Source organism: Choloepus didactylus, chromosome 8 (assembly GCF_015220235.1).
Source record: "Choloepus didactylus isolate mChoDid1 chromosome 8, mChoDid1.pri, whole genome shotgun sequence".
Lineage (NCBI taxonomy): Eukaryota > Metazoa > Chordata > Mammalia > Pilosa > Megalonychidae > Choloepus > Choloepus didactylus.
Genome location: NC_051314.1, coordinates 22,489,953 through 22,516,885, shown reverse-complemented (window position 1 = coordinate 22,516,885; position 26,933 = coordinate 22,489,953). Strand labels below are relative to the sequence as shown.

Sequence of the window (26,933 nt, the reverse complement as noted above, 5' to 3'; positions counted from 1 at the left end):
TGCACCTAAATGATATTGCTTTACCTCCCTGAGAGGACTGCATATTAGAAAATCAGTAGTAGTCTTTGTTGCAGGTATGCCTCATTCTGCAGGCAACCAGAAGAAAGATCTATTAATTCTGTGAATGTTGTACTTTTACCAAATAAATTTTCTCAGAGGACCAGTTTTAAACCACTTGTCAGTTTCTCTTCTTTCCCTTTTGTAATACCCCTGCGCAGTGCTAGGACGAATTCTCTTGCTGATCATCTTGGCTTCACTCCACATCTGCTTCCTGTTGGCCAACAGCTGCTTCCTTAGTTTAGCTCTATGCCAAATATTTACCTTACCCTTATTCTTACTTTCTAACATAAGTCAGTTTACCAGATTCACTCTTGTTCTAAGCATAAAAGGAGTTAGGAATATTAGGAAGAAATTCATTTGTGGGATATGAAGTTACTTTGTTTTGTGATGGATAGAGTTTCTTCCTAGAATTTAACTCTTTTCCAGGTTAGCAAAAACTCAAGATTCTGTAGTGATAGACCTTCATTGTAAAAACGGTGAAACTTTAATTTGTGATGTGAGAGAACCTCCCCAAAGTCACATATTTACATTCAAACAAATCACCTAATCTGCATCTGAAACCCTATCAAATTTTTCTAGTAAAGCAGTTTTTAACCTGGGATCCATGACTCTTCCCCTGAAATTGAATATAAAATTTTGTGTTCATGGTCCTATATGCATTTTTCTCAGGAGCACATTTATAGCTTCCCTCCGGTTCTCAAAGGAAAATGAAGAACCACTATTTAGCTGATGCAGATTTTTCTCTGTGGAATCAGAAAGATAAATGAGTCAACCATTTATTGAACATTTTATTTTCTACTTTGTCTTTTCTGTGTATACTGTTTTCTAATTTATTATGAATTAAATTTTTTTTTAATTCCTAACCTTATACTTTAAATTATTTTTGGGACTATTATTTTATGTATACAATTAAGTGCAACTGTAAAGCAAAATATAAAATTAAAATAAAAATATAAAACTAAATATAATACTGTGTATTTAATGCATAAGCAGATAAAGTAAATTTAATGTTCAAGATTTGCTTCATATGAATCTATTTGAAGACATGATAACCACAGAGAACAGTATTTCTTAATATGAACATATACACATATGTATGTACATATTTAGATTCCTTAAGCCTTGATTAAGAAGCCTACAGTACATTCATTAACCCTAATAACTGCTATGAGACTCATTTTTCTGCTGCTGTATTTTCCTCTAAGTAACTTTGAAAGACATCCAAATAATAGCACTTTCCAACATAAAATTATCTCTTTGTTCTTCAAACTAGTTTCACCTTAAATGTATGTAGAAATTGCTAATATTTTATTAGCTAGCTCATTGCTTCCAGTGAAAACCTGATTGAACTGGCATGTTTGGGATATAATTAGTTCCTAAGAAAATGACTGGTTCTCATGTGATGAAGTTGATACATCGAAGTATTCTGAGATGGTTGGTAGAATCAGGTAATATTCATTAAATTCATAGGAAACCCCAGCAAGTGACCTGGCTGAATTTGAATTTGAGTTGTAACATTTGATTTCTGACTCTATATATCCCTCTGATTTTATAAACAAGCAGTTTCCATTACTGAGCTTCTCAGAGTGGCTACCAGTACCAGGCAGCATATGAATGGATTGGAGGTAGTCTTATGTCCTTCTTCTCTCTACAGGGAAATTGGTCCCTAAAGAGATTTAAAATGGACCGCCAGGGTGTGACTCAAGTGCTGTCTCGCTTGTCATATATATCCGCACTGGGCATGATGACAAGAATCTCTTCCCAATTTGAAAAAACAAGAAAAGTGAGCGGTCCTCGGTCCCTCCAACCATCTCAGTGGGGAATGCTCTGTCCCTCAGACACTCCTGAAGGAGAGGTAAGCAATCTAAGCTGTCTCTGTGCTGTGTCAAGGGCAACACCTGTTGGTAGTGTTTTTTGTTTTTTCTTTTTTTAATTTTTATTTTGAAATAATTTCAAACATATAGGACAGTTGCAAATACAATACAAACCCCATACAGAGAACTCCAACACCCCCCCACTCCCAGATATCCGTATCTGCCAATTTTACATTTTGCTGCCTTTGCAGTACCTTTCTTTCTCCTTCCTTCCTTCCTTCCTTCCTCCCTCCCTCCCTCCCTTCCTCTCTCCCTCCCTTCCCCCCTCTTTCTTTCAACTATATCTATTGTCTTTCTATCAATTATCTATCTACTCATTTATCATCTTCTGAACATTTGAGAGCAGGTTGCATATATCATACTCCTTGAACTCATAACACTTCCATGTACATTTCCTATGAACAAGGATATTCACTTATGTCATTAACTTAACTGCAGTTAATTCAAGAAAATTAATATGGATATAAAGCTTAAATTCTATGTTCCAATTTTTCCTTATGCCTCCTTTGAGCTTTTCGCCTCCATTCTTAGATCTACTCCAGTATCATATATTGCATTGATTGTCATTAACTCTTAATTAACTCTTTTTTTTTAAATTATCTATATCAAAAAAAGTTTTCTTTTAAAAAGATATACAATAAAAAAACATTTCAAACAAACCATAACAAGGGAGTAAGAAAAAGACAACTAACCTAAAATAACTACTTTACTTCCAACATGTTCCTACTCTACCCCAAGAAAATAACCTAATATAGCAACATTTCTGTGAACTTGTTCCTACCATACCCATCAGAAATTAACAAACCATTGTCATTCCTGGGCATTCCCAGAATGTTAAATTTACCCACGATAGCTTATCTGTTCTTATTGGGTTATCGTTCCTCCTTCATTAATTGCTCTCTATCGCTAGTTCTCCTACATTCTACATTGTAAACCTTTATTTTAGGAGTGTGTTGTTTAACCTCCAGGTGTTTGTGAATTTTCTAAGTCTCTGATGGTTATTGACTTCTAACTGTATTCCATTGTGGTTGGAAAATGTGCTTTGAATAATTTCAATTTTTTAAATTTATTGAGGCTTGTTTTATGTCCCAGCATATGGTCTATTCTGGAGAAAGTTCCATGATCACTAGAGAAGAATGTGTTTCCTGGTAATTTGGGATGTAATATTCTATATATGTCTGTTAAATCAGATTCATTTATCAGATTGTTTAGGTTTTCAGTTTTCTTGTTGGTCTTCTGTCTGGTTGATCTATCTATAGGAGAGAGTGATGTGTTGCAGTCTCCCACAATTTTTGTGGAAACATCCATTGCATCCTTTAGTTTTGCCAGTGTTTGTCTCATATATTTTGTGGCACCATGATTGGGTGCATAAACATCTACAATTGTTATTTCTTCTTGTTGAATTGCCCCTTTTATTAGTATGTAGTGGCATTTCTTGTCTCTCATAACATCCTTGGATTTAAAGTACATTTTATCTGAGATTAATATTGCTACTCCTGCTTTCTTTTAGCTGTAGCTTGCATGAAATATTTTTTCCATCCTTTCACTTTCAATTTCTTGTGTCCCTGTGTCTAAGATGAGTCTCTTGTATGCAACATATTGATGGTTCATATTTTTTGATCCATTCTGCCAATCTATTATCTTTTAATTGGGGAGTTTAGTCCATTTACATTCGATGTTATTACTGTGAGGGCATTTTTTGAATCAGCCATACTATCCTTTGGTTTATGTTTGTCATATATATTTTTCCCCTCACCCTCTTAATGTCTTTTATTGAACCAATATTGAATCTCTTTAGTACTGCACATTTCTCCATATCTCTCTCTCCTTTCTTTGTTTCTCTGTCTGTAGGGCTCCCTTGAGTATCTGAAGTAGAGCAGGTCTTTTATTAGCAAAATCTCTCAGCATTTGTTTGTCTGTGAAAAATTTAAGCTCTCTGCTGGATAAAGTATTCTTGGTTGGTAATTCTTCTCTCTCAGAGTTTTATATATGTCATGCCACTGCCTTCTCGCCTCCATGGTGGCCGCTGAGTAGTCACTACTTAGTCTTATGTTGTTTCCTTTGTATGTGGTGAATTGCTTTTGTCTTGCTGCTTTCAGAACTTGCTCCTTCTCTTCAGTATTTGACAGTCTGATCAGAATATGTCTTGGAATGGGTTTATTTGGATTTATTCTATTTGGAGTTTGCTGGTCTTTTATACTTTGTGTATTTATATTGTGTAGAAAGTTTTCGCTAACAATTTATTTGAATACTCTTTCTAGACATTTATCCTTCTCTCCCCCTTCTGGGACACCAATGAATCTTATATTTGGACGTTTTATTTTATCCATCATATTCCTGAGGTCCATTTCAGTTTTTTTTCCCCATTCTTTCTTTTGTTCTTTCATTTTCCGTTCTGTGGTCCTCGAAGTCACTGATTCGCTGTTCAGCTTCCACTAGTCTTGTACTATGAGTATCCAGAATCTTTTTAATTTGGTCAGTAGTTTCTTTTATTTCCATAAGATCATCTATTTTTTTATTTACTCTTGCAATTTCTTCCTTATGCTCTTCTAGGATCTTCTTCATGTCCTTTATATCCTGTGCCATGCTCTCATTGTTTGTCTTTAGTTCTTTGATTAATTGCTCCAAGTACTGTGTCTCCTCTGATCTTTTGATTTGGGTATTTGGGTTTGGGTTATCCATACTGTCTGGTTTTATCATATGCTTTAAAATTTTCTGTTGTTTTTTGCCTCTTGGCATTTGCTTTACTTGATAGGGTTCTTTTAGGATGTGTAGGATTATTCAAAGATGAATCTCTAATTTGTCAGCTTTATAGCTTGGTAGTGTACACTTTCTCTAACCATCAGATGGTGTCCAGGAGTCACCTGTTTCCCTCAAGTCAGTTCTCCCCAACTTTGTCTTTGTGGTGTGCGGGAGTCTCATTCTTGTGGGGTCCAATTGGTGCACCAAGTTTGGGTGTGTTGTTGGTGCTGTCCACCCTGAATGTGGGGCATGTGTCTGAGTGGTTAGGGAGGGAGGGCAGCTTTAATAATCATACCTTCCAGGTGTTCCTGGAGATTTAAGGCTGTTGCAGGAGTCTAAACTTTCATTTCAGTCTCACCACAGACTGTCTCTGCCGCTGACCCACAAGTCTTTGGTATTGGCATATGGTCCCTGGGATTTCCAAGTGGGTCCCTCTTCCAAGCCGTGCCCTTCTAGGGCCTCTGCTAAGGGAAAGCTGTGCTTCGTCACAAGTGCGCACCGTCCCTCAAGGGAAGTTCCCAGCTGCCGGGCCATATAGGAGCGTTCCCAGCCTGCTGTAAGGATGGCTATATGGGGCGTGCCAGTTTCCCCTGTTTCGCACAGCTCCACCTTCCCAGCTCCGGGACAGTTAGCTGTGGGTGCGCAAAAGGCTACTGTCCACCCCCGACACTGTAGGGTGTGCATGTGCTGCTGAAAATACCCGGTCACACTGGGTTTCTTGGTGCGGCTCTGGGCTATGGCCCCAGCACCGGGCAGGAGCGTTCCCAGCCCGCCGGGAAGATGGCTGCAAGGGGCGTGGTTTTTTCCCTTTTTGTCTAACCTCTACCTTCCTCGCTCCAAGACAATTAGCAGCGGGTGCGTGAAAGGCTATCTTCCACGCCAGATATTGAGGCATTGGCACAGCCGTTCCTGCCGCGCTTCACTGCGCAGTTCTCACTGTTATATCTGCAGCCGCTTTGGGGTTTTTTTTTTTTTAGAAAAAAGAACTAGTCCGCCTCCAAACACCAACCCTCAGTTTCTCCACACTGTGGCATGGCTGCTGTATATTCAGCGGCTTACTCTCTCGTTTAAGAACGCAGACTCCTGGTTTCACCAAGTGCACGGTCCCTGTGGATTTAGCAGACCTTGTCCAGCTGGTGCATTGCTGGAACTGGTGTTCTGGATGACTTTCTGGCTTTTATCTAGTATTTTTCATGGAGGTGTTTTTTTTGCCCTGTCTCTCCTAGCCACCCTCTTAGGCTCTTCTCTTGGTAGTGTTTTGCATCTGCTCCCATCCCCCCCCAGGACACATCCTTTTTTTTGGTCAGCCACTTCTCAGGCATAGAAATAGCGGTACACCTTGTCAGGACTACATCAGTACCATTCCAAAACCAGTACCTGCAGAAGCATTTGACTTGGTATCTTACCTAAATAGAAACTTGGTCCACATTTCTTTTATTTTTTTAGTTTATCCCATGAGTCAAATCATGCAGTGGAGAAGGGAAACAGATGTTAAGGAAAATTGAGAGAACCATCACCTTCATGCTCATGAGGAGTTTTTTTTGAGCTGCTCCTCATATGCATTGTGGGTACTTAGAAAAATCATAGACTCAGTTGCTGCCATCTAGAAGCACGTAGTACAAGACAGTGGATTCTGGCTCACTTATATAGAAAACACAAGCAATTACCTAAACACTAATCCAAGGCATTTAAATACATTGACTTCCATAGCATCCACTACTTCCTGTGTCTTGACCCTTTCTCCTTAGTGTTACCATTGTTGGTTTCACTTATTTCTTTTCTTTCTAAATTGTAAACTTCTGTAGGAAGGAAACTTGTTAGCATCTAGCACAGAGCCTAGTTCAGAGTAGAAGCTCTGAAAATATATGTTGAACGAGTTGAGTGAGTTAATGTATGAGAAGTAAAAGGCATAAGCTCCAGAGCATAGGAATTTGTTATGACTTGGAAGAGGTAAAAAATAGGAATCCATACATTGTTGTGACTTTTAGAAGTTTTTCCTCTTCTCCCAGTTTATTGTAAACCATATGGAAATTCATACACTAAAATTATGCAGCTTGTCAAATTTGCACAATTTATACATCTTCAACTTTGAAATACCAAATTTCCTAGAGATTGCTTTAGCTAACTTCAATAAAGTATCCATTTTGTGCGTTACTATGCAGATGGTTTTTAAAAAGTGAAGATATCTTTACGTCACATGTGATTCAAGTGCTTTTTTCTCAGTTTACTGTATTCTGTCCTTGTCTGCATTCTTGTTTTAGAATTTTATTGTGTTGAAGTTTAAAAATATTTGTATTTCTTTTTCATTTTGAAATAATTTCAGACTTACAAAAAAGTTTCAGAAAACGTACAGATAATATCCTTAAACCTTAACCTAAATTCCCCAAACTTTAATATCTTACGTATAATCAGAGTATAATCATCAATGTCATGAAATTAACCTTGGTAAGAATATTATCATTTATAAACCTTATTCAGACGTCACCAGTTGTCCCACTAATGTATTTTTCCTGGTCCAGGATCACATACTGCTTTTAGTTGTCATGTCTCCTTAGTCTCCTTTAATCTGGAACAGTTCTTCAGTCTTATTTTGCCTTTCATGACTAAGAAACTAATTTAGAATACTGGCCAGTTATTTTGTAGACTGTCTCCTACTTCAGACGGGAAGTTCTTTATTTTTACCTAGCCACATTTATCAGTGTTCTCCTTTAGTGTTTTTGTACAATGTTGTGTTAATGACTATAGGGTCCCATTGTCTGGGAATAACAGTTTGTGTAATCATTTTCTTTTTGTTGAGCACGTATGATATCATTATTTACATTTACAAATAGTACTGTGCCTAATAGTATTGTGAGTCTCTCTGTGCCTAAATCTATGTTTATACCTTTGTTTATTACCTTAGGATAAATTCCTCTGGTTTAAAGGGTATGTACATTTTAAGGCTTTGGGATGAATTGCCAACGTGTCCTCTATGGGGTTATACTGCTTTGCATTGCCATCACGAAAGTGGAGAACTGTTTTCAGACACAAACTATACTTTGTATTACTAACCTTCATTCATAGAAATTACTGTCTTTTACTTTTTAGGCTTGTGGTTTGGTTAAAAACTTGGCCCTTATGACACACATTACCACTGACATGGAAGATGGGCCCATCGTTAAATTAGCTAGTAACCTGGGAGTAGAAGATGTGAATTTGTTATGTGGAGAAGAGCTCTCTTACCCAAATGTATTCCTTGTCTTCCTCAATGGTGGGTATATTAAACAATCCATGGGGGAATCCATTATTACCCTTGTATTTAAAGTACAATACACTTTAACTCAGGGCCCAGGTTGACCTTTGATGATAGAAAAAACTAACCATAAGTTATTCCATCGGCTAGGTTATCCAGGTTCTGAAATGATACAGAGCTGAGGGTTAACGTTTCTGAGACGCTGCTTTCTACCCTTTCCCAGCTGCTGGCAAAGCCACTGTAGATTAAGGCTTCAGCATGGCATCTCTGTATGGTACAAGTTACATCTCTGCGCCACTCTGCCAAAATAATCAGTGAATGGACCTATATTCAGCAGTTTGGTAATTGATAAGTCAGTAGCTTGTGGCAAGAGGGTCCCTTTCCTTTGGTTCCTACTCCAGTGGCTCCTTTCACATACCCCTTCCTACCTCATTATAAGTCCTGCAGAGACTTAGCAGCAAGTATGTCCTCATCTTTTCTACTTGTGATTTGATGCTCTGTGCCTGTTTCCAAATGAGTGTGCTCTAGGTACTCGTCCCTGACCACTGAGTTCCCGTGTCTCCTCTCTTCTCCCCCTTCCACTGTGGGAGACAGTGAGCTTTATTGTGTGTGCTGGTGAGAAGGCAAGGGCTCAGCACCTCGGCAGGGCTGTTAACTGATCCTTCACTCAGTTCATCCCAGAGGCTAATGTGCAGTCGGCTCTTACTCTACATTTTTACCCAGTACCATGCTAACCCTGTGAGGTCAAGTCCATTTTCCTCATTTCACAGAGGATTGCAACAAGAACAGCTTAACAAGGGCAGTTACGAGGTGCCAGGCAGAGTTCACATAGGTCAACTCGTTTAATCCTCCCAGCCACCCTGTGGAAGTGATGGAGCCAGTGCTCAACCAAGGCAGCCCGGACCCCGAGTCCATGCTCCCAGGTCTGTGCTGACACGTGAGGGAAGTAGGTGACTTGCCGGGTGTTCCTCAGCCATCACACGGCTCCCGTCCTTCCCTGCTCCACCGTGTTGCTTCCTTACAGCATTGTGGACTGGCTGCAGGCAGTAATAGAGTTTCCAAATGACTCCCAGTGCTGCTGCTTATCTTTATGGGGTGGATATGTTAAATTAGATTAGGTTTCTTTTTTATTTCTCAAATACTTCTTGCTTCTTTTTGCTTAGGTAACATCCTGGGCGTCATTCGAGACCATAAGAAACTAGTGAATACATTTCGATTGATGCGAAGAGCAGGTTATATCAATGAATTTGTTTCCATCTCAACAAATCTTACAGATCGATGTGTCTATATTTCCTCTGATGGAGGAAGGCTTTGCAGGTATATATTGCTACAAAGGGTTTTCAAGAATTCTTTATGTTTACTTTGGAAAGAGAGTTCTTTTTATTTTGAGGCTGCTTTAACCTTATACATTTTTAAGATAATTTTAAGATAAATTCATGAAGATAAAACTTCATGAATATGTATGGAAGGTACTGATGATACAAAGATTAATGGGACACAGTCTCTGCCCTCAGACAGCTCAGTCTTCTGGGAGAGGCAGAAATAATTTACTAATAATAATCAGCTATGCTAATAAGAAATGAGAGGTAGTCTTTATTTTTTTTTAACAGATATACTATTTAAAAGCTTTAATGACATTCAACCCTATGAGGTTGGAATTATTTTTTTTGTTTAAAAAAATTAGGAAACTGTGATTTGATGAGGCCACATAACTTACCCAGTGCTAGATAGTGCTGAAGTCTCTTTTTTACTCCAAAACTCTTCTAATTCATTTGACATCAACACTCGTGATTTTACCCACTGTATTCTATTACCTCGAACAGAGCTTTAAAGGATGAGTACGGTTGTGTTACTTGGATGAAGGAGGAAGGGAGAAAGGCTGAGAAATGGCAGGAATAAAAATCTTAGAGGCATGAAGAAATAACATTAGACCAAGTAGAAAAGTAGGTTCCCTTTATTCATGCAGCAACTAGTTATTAAGGGCTTATTATACAAAGGTATTGTCTAGGATCTGGGGGTACAAAGATGCATATGAATAGGATGTGGTCTTTCTGAGATCTGCAGGGACATCAGCTGAGGAGGTTACCTTGTTTCATAAGCCTTCACTTGTTTTACTGTGGTCGTTCTTTATAGACCTTAGATAGTGTTAAGACTCAAGGAAGTGAGCTAGCAATACGGTAGAGTGGTGGAAAGAGCTTAGGCTTGGAGGTCTTTCAGAACTGGGAGAGTGGATGGCCATTGTTTGTGTCTTCCCAGAATCCATTTCTCCTTCTGATAACATTACCTCATTTTCCTTTGGGGAATGATTGCCCCTCCCCCTGCAGTCAGGTGCCCTCTTCTCTCCAGCCAAGGGTCAGACATATGACCCAAGCTAGGCCAGTCAGACACTCTTCTCAGAGGAGTTGGATCCTGAATAGAAGAACTCAGGAGTGGAAATGGTTGGAACTGATTCTCCTGGTGGTGACACCTGGAAGAGGCTGCCTGTTTTTGTCACTTAGTGGATCCTGCTGTAGACCCTTTTCTTTCTGAGCCTGAGCATTTAATCTTTTTCTTTGGTTTGGTAAAATATTCCATTCTTATCCTTTCAGTAAATTCCATTTTTGCTGAAATTAGCCAGAACCGGTTTCTATTCTTTGCAACCAAATATCCCTATCTGTATACAGCCATTCTAATCCTAACTTCCCACCTATTGACTTGTGTTACTCTGAGTATATTACTTAGGCATCTGAGTCTTGGTTTTCTTGGCTGTCAAATGGAAAAAAATAACTGCTTGCCTATGATTGATCTGAGAACTGATTGATACCTGGTGTGTTTTAAGGCCTTGTAGATGATCTAAAACACAGAAGGTGCTCATTTGTAACTATTAGCAACGTAGTCCAATTGGGGAGGGAAAATCAGTGCCATTTTCTAAATTACTCTTTTTTAAGGTTGTTCTGTTTCATTACATTCAATATAATATAGCATATTCTAAAAGAAAACTGGAGGCAATTTTATAAAGGCACAGCATAAATCTGGCAGTTAGAATTAGTAGAATTTATTGAATAAAGAATAACAAAAGTAGCTAAATGTGATCCCCTCCCCCTCCTTCTGCTTCTGTCATCACTTCTGAGTCTCTTAACATGAACATTTTTGCTCTACTTCCCTACCAAGAACCAGCCAGAATTTTGAGATAAAGTTCAGTTCCATGAAAAGCTCACCCAGTTCATTTTTCGGCAACTTGTGTCCCCCTTTTGTAATTGTGTAGCTCCTCTTCTTAACTGTTTGAAAGTGCTCATTAGTCCTCAAATAGTTATTTGGACTTTAGGACAGAATGCACAAATGTCTCTGGTCACTTGCTTCTCTCTGTAAGAGCTGCTTATCCAAATAGCAACAGCCCTTGACGTTTCGAAGCTGCATGCCATCCTTTGTGTCGGTGTTTCCTTGTGGTGGTGAAGCCCTCAGAGAGGCAGGTCTCCACTGACAGTTACAGGTTAATCTAACAGAACATGGGGACTAAAGCTCTTTCTACCTAACACCCATTACAGCACTAAAATAACAAAGCAAGGAAGCCTTATTCCCTCCAAGCTTATAGCCACTCATTTTCCTCATATGTAGCTTTAAAGTAACCTTCTAGTCTAGCTCCATGTTTTTATCCTAAATCAAAACGTTCTAAAAAGCTGGATGTTCTTCAGGTCCTCACTACAAAAGGTCATTATCATTCTCAATAATAGTGCCTCTTTGCCTGCTGACTCCATGGGTAGTATATCAGATATTCCCAAAGGGAAATCTGGATACTTTGGTGTGATGCATTTACAGTTTTAAAAAAATATGACATTAGAGATTTTGTTGCTTTTCTAGACTAGTATTACTGAGTATCATTTTTGTGTTGCCTTTTCATTTAAAACGAAGTATTTTCCAAGATACTTGGAGGAAGTACTGTGTGTGCGTATACATGTATGTGTGCACACACACTAGCATGAACATGGGCTTATATGTGTATGTATGTACATATGAAAGAGAGAGAGCAGGATCCCACTTGCTCATACATGCAAGAAAATACCTGGTGTCTTAAAGCAGTCCAGGAGTGATCATATCTACCTCTTCCCTCACTTCAATATAGTAAACATTACTTGATGACTTAATTCTTCTGTTGAAGTACTATTAATTTTGGTTGTTTTGTATGTTTTTTCTTCTGTTTTAGACCCTACATAATTGTTAAGAAACAGAAGCCTGCAGTAACAAATAAGCATATGGAAGAGCTGGCTCAGGGATACAGGTAAATAACCAAAAGCAAAATTTAGCAATCTCCTTAATGCTCATACATCATTTAATCCGCAATATTATTTGATCTGTGTTTTGATCCTATTTAGGCTCTTAATTCCTCCTTACCTAATATACCAGCCCATTAAAAACGTATTCTTCTCCATATTAACTTGCTTGGACATTATAAAATATTTATCAGTTTAGATGCTGAGGATACAGATCCTTGGTAAAATTAGTGCACTGTTAAGTATTTTGTGTAAGAGAAGGACCTACAACGTGTTGATGTAGATGCTGCAGGTTTCTCATCATAGAGTTTCTAAAATCATAGAATTTTTTTTTTAGACTAGATTGACAAGATTTTTTCAGAAATGGAGACCTGATTGATGAGAACCAAACATATTTTAAGGTTTTTATTTCAGTGATTTGTGATCAGTCTGTGATACAAGAATGCATGTTCCAGGTATCTCAGTGTATTGATACTCTGGGAGAAAGAAGTGCTTTGGGCCTAAAAAAAAAAAAAAGCCCTAATCTTTTGCTATTACATATTGCATTCAAATACTTTTTAATGTCTTCTTCACCAATATTTCCTCAGGAATTTTGAAGATTTCTTACATGAGAGCCTGGTTGAATATTTAGACGTGAATGAAGAAAATGACTGTAACATTGCACTCTATGAACATACAATTAATAAGTAAGTGGAATCCATAGCCACCATCATTAAAACATATTCCTACCTTCCTCTCTTTTCATTGTCATCTTCAATCTTTTTATCGTGTACTCTTCTTGTAGGAAGTATTAGAAGTATTCTGTTTTATAATGAAATATAACCCATCATTTATCCCAATGTAATAGTCTCACAAAAGTGCTAATGAGCTATCTTTAGATTTAATTATCATTCCTACTTATATAGGAATGTTTACTTTTAATGTTTATTTTTAAAGAGGAATTGCTGCCCTGATTTTAATGTTTGATTATTTCCAAAGTTGAACTAATGAATCAGGCTATATAAAGATGTATTTACATCTTCTAGAGAGGATTTTGTCAGTGGACATTTGAATTCTTATTTTTTAATGCAGGAATTCCTTACATAGTATGTTGTAAAGACATCTCTGAGCTTATATACAATATAAACATGAAACAGTAGTATGTTCACGATGTGCCTTTTAGAACAGTGACAGTTTTAGGAAGCATCTGTATTCCTTTTGAAATACAGTAGAGGACACTTCTGTAGCTTGCTGTCTGATGCATGTGACTCAGACTGGAATATTTGCAGTTATATTTTTCAGTAGGTAGGGAGTTTAATACTATACCTGATAACTGTTTTTGTCTTCATTCAAGAACAAGTACTTTTCTGTTCTCTGCTACCAGATGAGGCATACTACTTTATTTTTGTCTTACAACAATTTAGTAAATAATAATGCTTTTCAGTCAGAATTGTTATTCCCTGAAAGGTGGGAATCTCTCAAAGTACTATTTTAATTCCCTTCCTTTCAAGATTGAATATTAAAGAGGAGTATTTTATTGTAACCCAATATATAGCAGTTCTGTTCTTCCTGTGTCTCAAGCAGAAAACCCAGGTTTCAGCCTTGACTCATTCCTTCTCTGCACACCACATCTAGTCCTTCAGTAGGTCATGAGAATGTTCAAAATATGCCCAGAATCCGAGCTCTTTTCACCACCTGCACATCCCTCCTAATCCAAGCCTCTGGCGTTGCTTGCCTGTGTTCTTACTAAAGGCTCCTGACTGTTTTTGCACTTGCCCCCCATAGTCTGTCCTGAGAGTCCAGAGTGGCCATGCCACCTCTCTGCACCCCCTGGTGGCATTCCATCTCACTCAGGTTCCGGCACAGTGCCCACCCTCTTTACCACTGCAGATCATCTCCTGCCTCCCCTTACTCACTGTTTCAACCATGCTGGCTTCTTCAGACTCTCCAGGCACACTTCTGGATTATAAATAATTATAAATAATCTATATTTGTGAATTTTTTTTAAATATAGAAATGTATAAAGTAAAACAATGTCTCTCCTTCATTCCCCATCCCTCCAACCTTTCCACCTTCCAGAAGTAGCCAATGCTAATAGTTTAGTATGTACTTTTCAAGATTTTTTCCTAACTGGTTACAGACATACATACCTGGTCCCACAGAATGTGTGTGTGTAAAACAGTGGCAACATATTTTCAGGGAATTGACTTTTGAACTTAACAGTATATTCTGGACATTTTTCCATATTTGTGTATGTAGCTATGTGTATGTACTTATATGGATATACATAAAATATATGTACACATTATTTTTCCATTGCTACTTATTATTTCACTGTATCCCTACACATAAATAGTTTATTTAACTTGTTCCCTGTTGATGAATATTTAGATTGCTTCCAAATTTTCTGCTGTGACAAGTAATATCTCGCTTAATTTTAATTTGAGCTGGATTTAAGTCCACATGTACAGTGAATAATAGGAAGTCTAATTATTGTTTAGAAAGTTGTGGTTATGATTTTGAAGGAAATAATTTTCCTTTCTTTTTTGTAAAATCACAATCCAGAGTGTTTGGACTTTCAGTAATTATTGGATAATATATGATCTTATATATGTTGTTGTCATGAAAAAAGAAAAAAAGAAACTTCACATTTTCCCCTTCTTCATTTTTCAGTTTATTCCAGTCTTTACATCTGGAAATTTGTCTTTTATTTATATAAAGAATATCAGTTTGATCAATATTTAAACAAAACAGTACATTAAAACAAACACTGTTTTATTCTAGGCTATAAAATGTAGCTTTAAACTGATGTTCTATAAAAATGCACAACAAAACCCAGAGCCCTTTCTCCCTCTGCTGACAAAGGCATAAAGTATCTTGAGAGGATTGGGGTTCTGCCAGGTCATAAGGTCAAAACTATGTTCTTCAAACCGAAAGATACCTGGAAAGCATCTTCTCTGACCAACTGGCACGTAATTTAACACCTGTGTATTGAAAACAAAAATAGATGTGTAACTGGACAAGTGGGAAGACTTTTATGAGGTACATTGCAACTAAGTTTCCATGATGGGTTTGCACTTGGCTGTCTTGAAGTTACTCCTCTCCACAGGTACAGTAAACCATTGAAATTGTTAGGTTATGCTTCAGAAACACTTAAGGAAGGAACACAGGGTCGACAGAGACTATAGATCTTGGATGGACTATCTCCTCTTTTCAGCAAAGGCCCATAAACTATCTGGCTGCCCTTTTTCATTAACGTATCTGAGTTGCTTTATCGTTTAGCTGAAAACTGAGTTTCCACAGAAATCTGTTATGAAACGAGCTAAGATTTTGACACCTATTAGACAGAGTCACTTTGTGTCCAATGTCCGTAGCAGAACTATCCCATAAAAATTTAATGCATGCCTCCTATATAACTTTAAATTTTCTAGTAGCAATATTTCAAAGAAGTAAAAAGAAATAGGTGAAATTAATTTTAATATTTTTTATTTAACCCAGTATATCCAAAATAGTCATTTCAACATGTAATCAATATAAAAATATTAATGAGATATTGTATATTCTTTTTTTCCTACAAAGTCTTCAAAATCTGCTGTGTATTTTATACTTACAGTACATCTCAATTTGGATGCTAAATTTTCTTTGGAATACTTAATCCATATATATTAGATTTCATAACATCTACAATCGAAAAAGTAGATTCACAAATGCAAGTTGTTCCAAATGTATTTAAAGTTTTTTAATACCAATTGAGTTATTTAAATTTAGATTTGAGTTTTTAAATTTAAATTAATTAAAATTAAGGAAAATAAAATACTCAGTTCCTCAGTTGTGCTAGTCTAACATTTCAAGTGCTTACTAGCCCCATTTTTGGCTAGTGGCCACAGTATCTGTCACTGCACGATTTAACTTATTATTAAAGGGGATATTTTCCTCCGAAATGGTGATACACTTTCCTCATTGATACAAGTAGGAAAAGTGAGGAAAAGCAAGCTTCATTTTCATGTGGATATTTTCACTACTGTATTATTTAGTATATGGTAATTCTTTAATTTTAATACCTATATAGGCTTTCCATATTGTCTTCTTTATTTCTATCACTAATATAAATGATTGTAATTTTTTATGTTTTATCATATTTTATTCAATTGTTTTTATTTTTCAGTTTTATTAGCATCAACTTCTACTGTCTTATAAATCCCTCAGAGACCTAGGGTAGTAATATTTTGATATCTTGTAAGGAGACATTTATTTTAGTATTTGATGCCTAAGATGTCTAACTCTTAATTAACTTGATAGAGATACCACCCATTTGGAGATTGAACCCTTCACTCTTCTCGGCGTTTGTGCTGGCCTGATTCCATACCCTCATCATAACCAGTCCCCAAGAAACACGTATCAGTGTGCCATGGGGAAACAAGCCATGGGTAAGATTTCCTTCTTGAATTTGCTTCTAAATACTTGGGAAAAGACATATCTTTATTTTTGCTTTATTAGTGTTGCAGAATTTGGCCATATCAGGTATTGATAGCACCTGTAGCTCAGAGGGTTTCCTATGGAACTCTGAAATGCTTGCAGGTACCCTTGTCACATCTAAAGCTCAAAGAAAAAATGGAGATAACCTCTCTGAACTTGTTTCCTTAATCAAACAAAGGGACACATAATAACTGTCATAAAATTATTAGGGGTTAAATATAAAGAGAAAAGCATAAAAATGTAAGTTGTTACCCAGGAAAGATGGAAGAAAAAGCAGAAAAATTCAAAGGTACAAGAGGAGAGAGGGAAAAAATAGAGGTAAATGTGCACAATGTGTATTCAGATGCATCTAGTAATTTTCTGGAGAATAAGCATTGAATCCACCATATCTTTGCAGTTGCTGTTATATTTCCTGAAACGTATCCAGGACATGTCATACAAATTTCTGGGTTTATTTTCTTCCCTCTCATCCACCCAGCTATCCATTTATCTGTCCATTTATCTATCCATCCATCCTTAAAATTTGTTGAGCATGAAGTATAGACCAGACATGGAGCTGGAGCCTGGAAATACAGAGATGAAAGAGCCCTGTCCTCAAGGAGTTCAAAGTCTAGTAAGCGAGACCAACAAATAAAGCAGTAATTCAGTATAGTTTGATAAATGCTATAATAGCTAGATAGCCAGAATCTAAGGAAAACAGAGAAGGAAGGCACTTAAGTTAAAAGAGTGGGTTGTTTTTGAAGAACAGAACTGAGCTGATTCTTGAAACGCAGTGAGTGTTTTTCACAGGTTTGGAAGTATAGGCAAACATTGCCTGGGAGAGTCCCCTTGGGTCTAACTGTTGAGTAGATGTGGTGTAGAGATGTGCTGGGGAGGTGCCACACATCAAGGTGTTAGCGTTTTATCTTGAAAGTGATACAGAGGGGATACCAGGCAAAACAGTTTTCCTGAAAAGCTTTTTTCCTGAAGTGTGTCTTAAAATCAATTAAATTCTAGTAAATGTAATAAATTTTACTTTAATATATGTCTGTGACATCAATATGACTTTTTATCTCTGATTTAGTGTGATACAAGGGAGCTTCTTAAAGAAACTTCAATAATGTTGAGGGGAAGGTTTTTGCATTGTCTTTGGGTAACGACCAGAATACATTTAACCTCTCAGTTCCAGCACTCAGTCACGGTTGACCATAGCTTGATGATTAAGGAATCCTATTTTTTCGTTACGGATAGAGGATATGTTTCTTTTCAAGTTTTTATACTGCCCTTTAGTTGGCCTTCAAAATGAAAAGCATGTTCTCCCGCTACCCTTTACCTGAATGATGTAATGCCTGGACAGTTCAGAATAATTCCCAGTGGGAAAATCTAAACAGCGGCTCATCAATTTAGCCTTTCCCATTCATCGTCAGCAGCAGTGGAGGCTGATTTCCCGCTTGTGCTTCTGACTTGCTAACAAGTTGAAATATACAGTACTGAACCCTGTGTGTCGTGAAAGGGCTATCACTTCTATTGGGTTTACCAAACCATTTTGTTTCATGATGTGAATCCTGGCTGAAACAATACACCTTTTGTATAGAACCTTCAGCAGAATTAACGGAAGACTAATCACTTCATCGCCAGTGCCACTCTTTAGAGTGTTTGAAGATTTAAAACAGAAAAGACCACATCTATCTCCTTAACGCATCCTTTTTTTTTAATAAAGCAGAGACTTAAAGGAAAGAAATAATATTTTTATTTTTATAATCCCCCTCCCCATGAAGAAAAGCCTTTATTTTGTGGCCATGAGTATCTGAAATGTTTCGTTAGTTACCACACACACAGTTAAGCAGGATCAGTGTGTACAGAAAGCCAATTCAGTGTCTGTAGAGTTCTTTTGTAGTTTTCTGTGTGAAGGTTTTTTTTCTCGTTTTGTTTTGAGTGTCATTTGCAATTCATTGTCTGTGTTTTCTGAGGTTGGTGTATTCAGCTGCTCTGACCCTGGGTCCTGCACATTTAGCTCCTTGGATACAATCCTCTGACGTTACTGCTGACGCTGGGAAGACAAAAGCCACTGAATATCTTAAGTAATAAAAAAAAGCCTTTGTTACTGTTTGTTATTATTAAACACCTGACTGGAAAGAAAAGCAATGAGATAAAAGTACATTTAAAGTTGGCACATAGCATGGCCACATTCCTTTTTGGACACTGAAGTAGCTGGAGAAGTACTGAGTAAGGTCTATGTGAATAATCACAAAAGGAGAAAGGCCACAGAGGGAGAGAACCGCAACAGAGACCCACGTCTGGAAAGCAGTCCTAGCACTTTGGGTAGGTCTTCTCTAGGTCATTTTAATTCCATGTAGTCTTGACAGCTGGTAACTAAAATTCACCCTTCAACCCATATTAAATATGAGCCATTGCTGAAGACTATGTAAATCTCACAGAGATTCTGTGTGGTTATTCTAAAATAATATTTTAGTTGCTATCCATCTGTCTGTTAGTCCATGTGGTCCATGAATTAATTCACAAATATTCTAGCCAACCTAGAAAATTTGCTTTCTACCATTCACTACCAACCTCCCTGTGAAGGAGTGAAGAAATGAGAGAAAGTCTTTTTTTATCACTACACAGAGAGAGACCAAGACTAGCACAAACCAAACCAAGAGACTGAAAGCCTTACCTTGTACATAAGAGAGTGCTGACTTAAATCTTAGGCTCTCTTTCTAAGTTATCAGTATATTCAGGTTTCCTCACAGCGTCTTACTGTGCTGTGCTGAGAAATGTCTCTGTTTCATGGATCTGGCTGTGTTGTGGCATAGTTCAGAGCAAGAAGCCAGGTGAGCTGTCCAGGACACTCAGTGGTACAAGGGAAAAGGCTGTGTGGCGGAGCTGCGTTGTGTATACTCTCATTGGCACCGATGCCAAGTTCACGAGTCACGCTTTCATATCCTGCCCATTTTATTAGTTGGCAGTCCTCTAGTGGAGCACTTTCTCTTGTTTAAAAGGATCTTTCGGTCACTCAGTTAATGAATATGCATCGCATAACTCTCCTCAGCCCACACTCCCCAATTTCACACCATGCCTTACCCCTTCAACTCCAAATTGCTGGGACTTTTTTTTTTTTCCCCCTAATTTAAGATCTAATGCAGTTTCTGTTTTTTTTGTTTGTTTGTTTGTTTTCTTAAACAGATTCTATTCCTAAGCAGATAGTTTCTTCCCTTATATTCCCTGCTTGACAGTAGAGTGGAGTATACTGGAAGTAGGCTGGGAGATTTGGGGATATTAAAATGCACATAATATTCAAAGTTCCTTAAAATTTTGTTTCATTCTGCAGTTCTCCCTCACTTTCTGTTTGAATTGTTTTTTAGCATATTTTTTCTTTATCCGTTTGGGGCTATAAAATGAAAAGATGCTTTGGCCAAATAATCTGACAGTTCATTTTTAGAATTCTGCTATTGGTTAGAAAAATAATTAAATCATTGTGGCTATTTTAGTGCACTTATGGGGTATTTCCTGAGCTGGGATGTTGACAATGAATACTTATGGAAGTAAAATTAAAGTTCAGTATTTAGGGTTAGAGTTGGAGCTAGAATTGATGATGGGGTACACATTTTTTTATCGCTAATAATATTAGTTAATAATGTAATGAAAATTGCCAGTTATTAAGTACTCATGCTTTACATACGTTTTTTCATTAGAGACAATGATCCTGTGAGGTATAATACATGCCCTTTTTTTTTCCTAACAAGGAAACTGAATTCCAGTTCAGTTGAATAACTTACAACAGGTTACGTTATATATTCTGTGTACTGTCGTCTATAAAATTTACTAAAGTTCTTCTCAACCGAAACTAGCTTCTTTCCTCCTTTTTTCTTGTTCACTGTGGCTCATGATCAAGGCTGCCTTCCCTACAAGGCTAGATTATAAACTCCTTGTGGACACGGACTATGTCTGTGTTCTTAACAGACACCCATGCCTCGCATCGAGCTGGCTTATCAGGTAGAGTAGAGTAAGCGCCTAAAAAATGCTTCACAAATGGATGAATGAGTCTCTGGGCACATTAAAATTGTTAAGAATCAAAGGCCAGAAAGGCAGAAAACAATTTTTGTAAAGAACAAAGTTGGAAGATTTATGCAACCTGATTTTAAGACTTACTATAAAGCTACAGCATTCAAGACAGTGTGATATTGATGTAAGGGTAGACATATAGATCAGTGGAACAGAATCAAGATTCTGGAAATAAACCCCCACATTTATGGGCAGTTGATTTCCAGTGACTGTGTCTGGGCAATTCATCAGAGAAGGCCTTCAACAATTGGAAATTAAAACCGCTGTGAAATACCACTACATACATACCCCTTAGAATGACTCAAATGAAAAAGACTGACATACTAGGTATCAGTGAGGGTGTGGAGCACCTGAAGCTCATACACTCCTGGTGGGAAATTTTCAAAGGGCATAATCACTTTGGTAAACTCGGGCAGTTTCCTAAAAAGTTAACTATACCCTTACCAAAGGTCTTAGAAATTACATTCCTAGGTATTTACCTAAGAGAAATGAAAACACACAAAGACGTGTATGTAGATGAATGTCCATAGCAGCTTTATTCACAGTAGCCAAAAATTGGAAACAGCCCAGATAGTCATCACCAAGTGAATGGATAAGGAAAATGATACTTCTCAGCAATGAAAAGGAATCTCACAATCTTATGCTAACTGAAAGAAGCAGACAAAAGCATACATACCATATGATTTCATTTATTTAAAATTCTAGTAAATGCATACTAATCTAAAATGATTTTAAAAGAAAAAAGAAAAAAAAAACAGATCCGTGGTTCCCTGGAATCAGGGATAGAGGCAGGGATCTTTTGGGGGTCATGGAAATATTCTGGATCTTGTTTGTGCTGGTGGTTTCACAGGTACAGATGTGTGTCAGAACTCATCAATGTGTATACTTTAAATGGATGGAATTTATTGTATTCAAAATGTTGATTAAATGAAAAAGAAATTGGGCAGGGGAAGGCAGAGAAAGAAAAAATAGTTAAATGCATGAAACTTGATTTTATTTTTCTCAGTATACATTTTCTAAGCTATTCACGTCTTACTAACCTATTTTCATCCCACCTTAAAAAAAATAAATGAATAAAGTACTCTTCACTATGTCAGCCTACATTTATATACCTTGCTTTGCCAACTTGTGACTTCTTAAGAAAGTTATCAATAAAATATGACTTTGTAAAAAAATATTTATGTCCTGGGTTGTGAGAAAAGGAAATCATCGGAGTCTGTAATTATAACATAATGGGGTAGTGGAAGGAGAATGCAGTTTGTAGATATTCTCATTGTGAGTTATTATATATATGTAGTGCCTTTTTTAAGGAGACTGGAAATTATAATAGTAATAGAGGTGTCCTGGTTTGAGCAGGTGCTTCACACAGGCTAGTCTTTTCATGATGTTTTCTGTGGCTGATAAGCCCTAATTTTTATAAAATTTATGGGGGTCTGATGGCATTTTTGAAGTTTTATAATTTAGAAGGGATAGTTTATAAATCAAGTTTTAAGTTACACTTCCAGGGTCAGTGCTGCTGAAAATGTATGTGTACCTGTGTACTCCAACAGTTCTTTAAAAAGTCCTTAAAGAAAATTTCTGATAAGATCACAAGCACAAAACCTTTGCGATTTGTTTTGCTGTTCATACATTCAATGTTTAGTTGTAATGCCTAGAAGTATGTTCCAGTCCTGGTAGCACAATTTATAGCGGGATCCAGTCTCTTTCACCATTGTTTAGAGGTGCAGCCATTTATGCTTCTCTGCTGCATAATAATGCTTGTCTCAGGTTTCAGAAGACATGCTTGGCAGCCTGGTGGGACTTTGCCCAAACCCTTGTCTCAAGCTGGGTAAAGTGTACAATTGGAGCTGAAATCGCAACATAAATTTTAAATGATTTCATTTGAAAGGACAAACTTATTGTCAGTGAACTTTTACCACGATCCCAGCAGCAGTGATTTTATTTCTAAAACATCAAACTGATCTATTGCCAGGTATCCTGCCCAGTTTATTAGTTGGCACTAAAATAACATAAATTAATTGGCAGTTTATAGTGTAACTCAACAAAAAGTTCATGTGGTTCAGTTTGGTTTTTGTTTTCAGCTGAATCTTGATAAATTTTCAAGAGATTTAAGCACAAAGCCACATTATCATAAAAAGTATAATAGGACTCTGCAATTTAATTCACTTGACATTAATCTTGAGAGTGGCCCTGTACTAGGTGCTCATTACTTTAGTACACCCTACAGATTTGATTATTATTATCTTCAGTAGTAATTGTTGGGGAGTACTGTATCATTTCTGCTGCCTAAGTTATTTTCATCCATCTGTTGTGGTGACTATTGATTTAATGTCAAGAGTTTATGGATCTTCTATAAAGCTTTACTAACTCCTCAACAAAAATGACTGTACTTCTTATGCTTCAATGTCATTTCCTTAATGTTATTATTTTAGGATTTTTTGGTACACATTTGTACACGTTTTTCCTACATCAGACTTTTTATTCGTATACGTCTTAATTTTTAAAACTAGTTTGTAAATTCACTAAGCACTCACATGTTGTCCCATTCTTTTATGTATACCTCAGGCTATCAAATACTATATCTCTCACATATTAATGGCTAGATATGTCATTTGGTGTATTTGTTTTCAATTGCTATTTAACAATTTGGCCTCAAATTTAGAACCTTAAAATAACAAATATTTATTTTTCTCTCACTTTCTATGGGTCAGAAATCTGGTAGAGGCTTAGCTGAATGGTTCTGCTTCAAGGACTGATTACAACTTGGTCTTATGGTCTTAAAGTACTTTCTAAAAAATGTAACCTGTACTTTATAGTATTTCTCTATCTTAAATATATTTGGATCATAATAAACCAATGACTGAAGTATGTAAATATTATTAACAAATAAATTTAGTTGGGAAAAATACAAAAAAAAAAGTTTATGGAGAAAAAGTTAAAAGAAATAAATATTGAGTTTTGGTATCTGCTCACCCTAGGGCATAACTGCTTTATGGTGCATGGGACTTTGGCAGGGTGGGGGAGTGGGGGGGGGTTGTGTCTGCACGTGTCACTATGGAAACACAGCAAGTGACACATACAGCTACCTTCTTTCCCCTAACATTAATATCTGCTTGCTCTTCTTGGCTACTCAGAGGGAAGAAAACAGATAGACCCAGAAGTTAAAGAGGTTCAGCAAACCACATTCAAGCTCAACTGTAGGGCAAACCTGAGTTTCCCAATTTTAAGGTCTCTGAGAATGATCAGCTGTATGTTCACAAGTCCTGGAAAGTGAAAGGTTTCTTTTCAGGCAGGTCCATGCACCCCAATGTTTGTAAGGGTAAGGAGAAAAAAGGGTTAAAATTCTGAGTTCCTTTTCCAGGTGACAGTGACCCAGTATCACCCTTCTCGGACAATCAGGTGGAAAGACTGGTTGCTAAGGAGGGAAGAGCCGATCCATGATTAGACCATGCCCTAAATCCCTTAGGGGAAGGGATTGTGCTTTTCCCCATTTTATCACCGGGGTGTGGCATATGGCAGAAGTTTATGAGCTGCTTAATAAACAGATGTTTATTAATTGCTTGATAAATGAACAGCTAAACAAATGAATAAATCCATTTTTACCTGCTCTCCCTTGAATCCCTCTTTCTTCATTCCATTCCTTCTTTCCTGCTTTCTTTTTCGTTTAGAACTTCTGTAATTGTTGATTACTTCATAAGAAATGAATCTGTCAACCCTTGCTTGTAAACACGGCACTATTCTCCAATTTACCTTTCTGCAGCAACTGGAATTGTACCTGGAACATAGTGGAACCAAATACAGAATTGTTGGCTCACCTGTGAAATAAATCAGTGGAAACTAAAATTCCTCAAAGAGGATCAACTATATAGATTTAAAAATGAAATCATTTGGATTAGCATACCTGAGTATGATTTTTCTTCTTTGTAGGATTTTAAATATTAGTAAGAAAAAATACTTTTAAAGGTTGATGCCATGTTTAAAAGTTGATGGCTATTGTGGGGGGTATTGCTTTTGAAATGTTTGACCTGAAGATTTTCTTCATTTTAATTAATGAAGTTAATGTTTGTATTTCTGTATTCCTTGCTACCTAATTATTTCACATAATAGAATATTGCATTCCCTTTTCTCCAATGTCAACAAAGGTACCATTGGATACAACCAGCGGAACAGAATTGATACTCTCATGTATCTTCTGGCATATCCACAAAAACCTATGGTTAAAACAAAAACCATTGAGTTGATAGAATTTGAGAAACTGCCAGCTGGACAGAATGCAACAGTTGCAGTGATGAGTTATAGTGGCTATGATATTGAAGACGCTCTTGTTTTAAACAAGGCCTCCTTAGACAGAGGTAAGTACATTTTCAAAGCTCTAACACCAGAGGTGCTTTTTGCAGAATTAGTTGCAGGGGTGATTAGTGTAAAAGAACCCTTGGTGTCAAAATATTGTCAGTGTCAAGTAATTTGAATTTTATGGTATACAGAGAGGAGGAGGTTGTATTAGAGTATTGGCTTTTTTTTTTTCAATGTATGTTATGTAGAGGTAATTTGTTAAATGTACTACGAAGCAATCTGTTTTCATTGTTGCATTACTCTGTTGGTAACTTGAAACAATTCCTGAATGGTAAAAACTGTAAGAATTTGTTTATTTTCTAGCAGGAATTAAAATAAATGAACTGTGGTTTTCAAAAAATATATCTAGCGACATATTCAATGACAAATTTGTTTGAGAGGGCAGCAGCTATAGTTGTATGTTGAGGGCTATTTTGTATTACGTATCTCAACCCTGTAATCTGTTGTCCTTTTTTTTAGCCAAATGACAAATGTTAAAAATATATATAAACAAAACTTGGTTTGTACTTTCTACACTTTTCTTTCTTTTTTTTAGCCATCACCTGGTCTGAAGTCTGACTTCTTTATTCATAATCTTTATTTCTCTTTCCCCCTCTTGCATACCCACTCTGCCGTCCCCTTCCCTCTTGTAGTTGCTAGGCAGCCATAGTTGTACTCCTAGACATGTGTCTTTGGCATTAATGTTGGCTGCACTTAATTTATGCCTCTTTTTTTTCTGCAAATGACAACAGCCATGCTTTAAAACTAGATGTTTTCCTTTCTGATTAACTGGTAACGTTTATGTGGAAATCTGAAGACTTTGTGATGTCTGTCAGAAACTCTGCAACACAATTGAATGATCTGAGATTACTGTTCTGGCTTTTAAGCTATCACCTGTAAATAAAATGTCCATTTACACTTAGAAGAGAACACTTCTTGATTTCATGCAATTCAGATTCACACTGTACTCCGGTGCATTGCAGTTAATGACCGTTGTATGAAATTTCAAGATCATGTGGTGTGTTCAAACCAGTTGACTCTAAGCTGAGTTTATTATGACCATACACAATTTACTAGCTGCTGTGATGACTAAGATCTTGCTCAAAGACATACACAAACATCTTCATTTACTGTCCAATGTAGAAATTTGTTATTTCATCACACAGTCACCTTCATATTTAAAAAATTACATTAGAGCATTGAGATTTTATTCAGAAATCCATGTTTACCTGATTGATTTTACTGCTGTTTATTTTATCAGTAATAGCTGGCGTTTGATCCTGAGACATTTTTCCTGAAACATTTTCCTATTTAAATGAACTCTGACATGTCTCAGTATATTTTGGGGAAATTTGAGAGAATATCCAGTTTAAGATAACTGCTTGGCCAAAGGGAGAAAGAGAAGACAAAAGAAATGCAGGCACAAGATCTTGGGAAATAATATTTAGTGTTGAGGGAATGACGACTCTTTTGAGCAGCTCTACAATTGATAAATCCTTTTGAGGGATTCAGTGGTTGAGTTTTTTGCCACACCCAAAGGTTTACTTCTGTTCATTGTTGCTTTTCCTCCTCAATGTTTAGATTGTTAGTTGGTCTCAAGACTTTCCCTCATCCATTAGATAAATGTTGTCTAAAAATGTACTCAAAGTAAAATTTGTTGATCTTCAAGGCAGGGGCAGACTACCTCTCCCATTATAATCACTTAATTGTTTCTTTTTTTCTTTCTCTCTCCTCTTTGGAAAAAAAGAAAATTTTTCATTTGTTTGTTTGGAGCTTCCTCCAAACGCCAAAATCAGAAAAAGTAAAACGTTAACAGGGAGGATAGTAGGAGTTATGCACCAAAAGGACGTGTACCAAGGATCCTAGAACATCAGTGGACTTGGTTGGTTCTCACCAACTTGCTAGGTGGCCTTGGCCACTTAATATTTCTGGACCTCACTCATAGTAACT

At 36.9% G+C, this 26,933-nt stretch overlaps 1 protein-coding gene across 1 annotated transcript in view; it reads left to right on the top strand.

Annotated features, from left to right (window-relative positions):
- The window catches only part of POLR3B (RNA polymerase III subunit B), a 161,656-nt gene that overhangs the window by 85,852 nt on the left and 48,871 nt on the right, over positions 1–26,933 (top strand). The window contains exons 14-20 of the mRNA XM_037846769.1: positions 1,715–1,915; positions 7,764–7,926; positions 9,072–9,225; positions 12,089–12,163; positions 12,743–12,841; positions 16,434–16,561; positions 24,794–25,003. Coding sequence (XP_037702697.1) covers positions 1,715–1,915; positions 7,764–7,926; positions 9,072–9,225; positions 12,089–12,163; positions 12,743–12,841; positions 16,434–16,561; positions 24,794–25,003 — 1,030 coding nt within the window. The remainder of the gene's footprint in view (positions 1–1,714; positions 1,916–7,763; positions 7,927–9,071; positions 9,226–12,088; positions 12,164–12,742; positions 12,842–16,433; positions 16,562–24,793; positions 25,004–26,933) is intronic.